General features: G+C 34.6%; 1 protein-coding gene across 1 annotated transcript; it reads right to left on the minus strand.

Annotated features, from left to right (window-relative positions):
• Positions 1-3,520: 3,520 nt before the first annotated feature.
• Positions 3,521-4,187, minus strand: LOC148934324 (uncharacterized). The gene has a single exon (XM_089067209.1). The coding sequence runs from the start codon at positions 4,011-4,013 to the stop codon at positions 3,642-3,644; it is 372 nt and encodes a 123-aa protein (XP_088923335.1). The 5' UTR covers positions 4,014-4,187; the 3' UTR covers positions 3,521-3,641.

Genomic DNA, 4,187 nt, shown 5'->3' on the forward strand with positions numbered 1-4,187 from the left:
TTTAAAATTTTTACTAATATTGTATTCAAATTTGTGTTATTCAACTAATGTTAAGATTATTTTCCCTGAACGGAAGAAGTAATATATATTCTACTCAGAATTAACAATACACAACTTAGTTAAGCCTATAACTAATAGTTAAACAAAATAAAACATTATAGGGTTATAATTTATGATTTGAAATCCATATAATGGCCCCTGTTTGTTACTTGCATTCTAAGGAACATTTATTGGAAATTGACATCATCTCATTCTCGTTTTCTTCTGCTCCTCTCAACCTTAAATTAGATCATAAACTATAGCTCACAAGTCAAAACTCCTCACATGGAAGCAAACATGTACCGTCTAATTCAACCCTCCTCATTCTCTCTCTCTCTCTCACACACACACGCACACACACAAATGTATATATACTAAAGTCTATATATTAGTTAGGCTCAGCCCTATTTTCTCATTTTACTAATATAATTATATCTTTCCCAAATTTCTCCTGATTCCATTGCTCCATGATTTCCCTTAAATTCCTTCTCCATCCCACTTTTCTTCATTTCATGATCATGAAAATCCCTCTTTTATTCTATTCATTGCTTTCACTTGGTCTCTTCTTACTACTGTTTCATCAATTCTACAACTTCAAACTCCTCCCAAAAAGCCCAAACAATGGTTTCCAATCATATTTACTAAGTCATCAATCATTCATCACTCACAGAAAAGCATTGGCCAGCAACTTCGACTTCACGCCATTCCTCCACCACCAAAAACTTCCACCGGACCACCACAGGCCGCAGCCTGGGGGTAGCGAGATCGATCCACGTTATGGCGTGGAGAAGCGCCTTGTACCTACCGGCCCAAACCCTTTGCACCATTAATTAGTCTTACACATGCATGACCAAGTTTTGGTTAGTCACATGTGATTTCATTGTTTTCTTTTACCTCTCATATTAATTTGTAATTTTTTTCTGGTTGAGATTAATGAAAAGTCGTGTAAATTTTTATGATGAAAATATTAGAACTTGTAACAGATATGAAATGATGATATATTCTTTCTATTTTTTTTTTCCAAAAAAATGTTATTGAGCTCCATATATCTATTACTCGTATTTTGCAGTATTAACTGAAAATTGAAGAAACATATGAGTAGCTGTGACGGCACGGCAGGAATGGTAAATTGGACATTTAATTAGCTAACAACTTGTTAATGATATTATTTAAATTGGTTGGTCAAAATTAGGAGCATTTGATTACTTAGAAAAGAAATTACAATGAGCGTGTAATGCACTCGATGACCTATTTTTCCCAATCCGTGTTTCCTGCAATCCCCTTGATTGCTGCTACAATCTAATTATCCTAATTTTCTATATTTAATAGGAGTATAGTTTTCTTGATTAATTGGTGGGATTTTTTTATCAGATTTATATTGGCTGTGGTTTGTCCCCTATTATTAGTGGGTTTAGTGTCTTGTACGCCCACGCATACTCGCACGGGATTCCTTTTCTCAATGCTAATAATAATCAGTACTTCTACGGGAATAGGAGTTCTGATTTTTCATTTTAAACTTTAGCAAATAGGAGTCTCGATTCCTTTTTTATTACTCCCCCCGTTCCCGATTAAGAGTTACATTTTTCCATTTCGGTCCGTCCCCAATTAAGAGTCACACTTCATTTTTACCATAAATAGTAAGTAGGTCCCACATTCCACTAACTCAATTAACTCACATTTGATTATAAAACCAATATAAAAAAATGAGTCTCACATTCCACTAACTTTTTCAACTAACTTTTCTTTACATTTATTAAAACTCGTGCCCGGTCAAAGTGTGACTCCTAATTGGGGACGGAGGGAGTATAAATGGTACTATCTCCGTTCCAAGGAAGATGACCCATTTCTTGAGCTGTACGAGATTTAATGTCACTTTATTTTGTGTGTTAAGTGAAGAGAGTAAAATAAGAGAAAAGAAATAACGTAGAGATAAATGTGTTTCCATTTTTAGTAATGAGTTATTTTGGTTGGGACAAACCAAAAAGCAAAGTTGGTCATCTTCAATGGAACGGAGGGAGTAATAAACTCCACATTTTTACTAACCTATTTCACTCACATTTCACTTAATATTTTTAAAACTCGTGTTGGAACACGAGTTTTGGTTTCACCCTTCTTAATACTCCCCTCATTTAGGACTCCCGTTTACCATTTTTGGGTGTCCCACTTTAGAAGTCCCGATTGGAATATTATATAAATGGTAATAGGCTCCACATTCCACTAACATTTTTCAACTCACATTTTATTATAAAACTAATACTCCCTCCGTCCCGGCTAGGATGACACATTGCTTAGCCGGCACGGGATTTTAGGAGTTATTGGTTAAAGTGTTTAATTGGAGAGAGAGAAGGTGGGTGTAGGTATTAAAGTAAAGAGATGAATAAAGATGAATATTTTAATAGGAGTGAGAAAAAGTAGTTGAGTGTATTAATTGTTGAAAAAAAGTTATCAAAAAAGGAAATGTGTCATCTTAGTTGGAACAAACTAAAAAGGAAAACGTGTCATCTTAAGTGGGACGGAGGGAGTACGATAAAAAAAGTAGGACTCACATTCCACTATCTTTTTTCACCAATTTTTCTTTTACATTTCTTAAAACCCGTGTTGAACTCAAATGAGATTCCTAAAGTGATAATTAGTACTCTCTTTGTCCGCGAACAGGAGCCTTGGTTCATTTTCGTTTGTTTGGGATTCAACTATAAAAAAATAAATATTCTAGACCAAAATTGTGAAATGGCCATACAAAGGGATGTCAATCGGGTGTGGCCAATCGGGCTGAAATTTTAACGGGTTAAAAATTTACAGCCCTAACTATAAGCGTTCGGCTTTCGGATTAGCCCTGCAGGCTAATCGGGCTACAAACTATTAACTAAAATATTTTATTTATTATTACTATTTGTAAAGATCCCTTAAATCCTTCTTTGAAAGGGAGTTGGAATCTACATTATCTCCTCAACGAGAGGTCGTGTTATGATCAATGATACTGGCGATGTCTACGCAATGTTCAAAGTTAACATAATTGTATATTATTGACAAATCTGCATTTTGATCCACATTACTAGCCACTGTAGGTGTGTTGTCTCTCTATCCAATTAAATTTCCAATTCTTCAATGTGATCATACAGTTTTAAATTTTCTAATATGTGATTGGTGATTTTTATCTGGCTAAAGCATGTGATACAAAGTCATGATTAATGTTCTCTCTTGAGACAATTGGAATCTCAAGAAATATGATAACATTAAACAATGCAATTCCCTCAGTGTTCATGAATTCATCATATTTGTTGTGAGTTATTATATTCTTTGAAAATTATCTTCTGTTTAAACTGCATTAATCTTTTCTCGACAGCAAGTTAAACACATGCAGAGAATAATCTAAATGGGAGTTAAATGATTTTTTTTACAATTTTTCTCCAGATATTTAGAAATTCGTTATCTTGGTTTCATGAGAAAGTAAAGATAAGAAAAAGCAAGAAAATAAAAAGACAAGCATGTAGTAGAAATATTTGAGGATTTTGTTAGGTTGATGATCAAGGAAAATACAACTATACATCATACGTACTGTTTCTTTTTTTCTAATCTACAAAATTGTTGTTCTCATAATGAGTCTAATTGTTGAGAATGTTCAGAAGGGAAACTCTGGTTTTGATCAGCTGCCTGAAGATTGATTCGAGATCTTCTTCAACAACTTGAATGTCTGAATCCATCTCTTTTATGTGATTCACGAGCTCGTTTTCTTGGTTCAGTTGCAAGAATGATTCCACCTTGTTGAACTCATTTTCGTCAGTGGATACTTTCTTGGAATGCATCAGCCTTGACAGCAAGGATCTCTTGCTTTCATGCACATTGGTTCCCAACACGTAGGACAACAGAGCCTCGAGCATGGAAATGGCAACAGACTCTGCATCCTTCAATATGGAACCATTATCACAAGTGGCCGAGGAGCTATGCCTCAAGTTCTTCAAACACTTTTGTATCATTTTCTTCAACTTCTTTCTGGAAGAAAGGTAAGCATTGATGCCTTGAACATCCTTTCTCCTTATTGCAGAAAGAAGATCTCTTAAATCTTCCTTTGCAAGAGAGATGACATCTTTAACTGAACTGCAAGCATCCAATAGCTTAATGTAATCATCCACACATTCCTCAGAAACAAT

This window comes from Salvia hispanica, chromosome 1 (assembly GCF_029641045.1).
Source record: "Salvia hispanica isolate PSC_SH4W2 chromosome 1, Shi_PSC_v1, whole genome shotgun sequence".
Lineage (NCBI taxonomy): Eukaryota > Viridiplantae > Streptophyta > Magnoliopsida > Lamiales > Lamiaceae > Salvia > Salvia hispanica.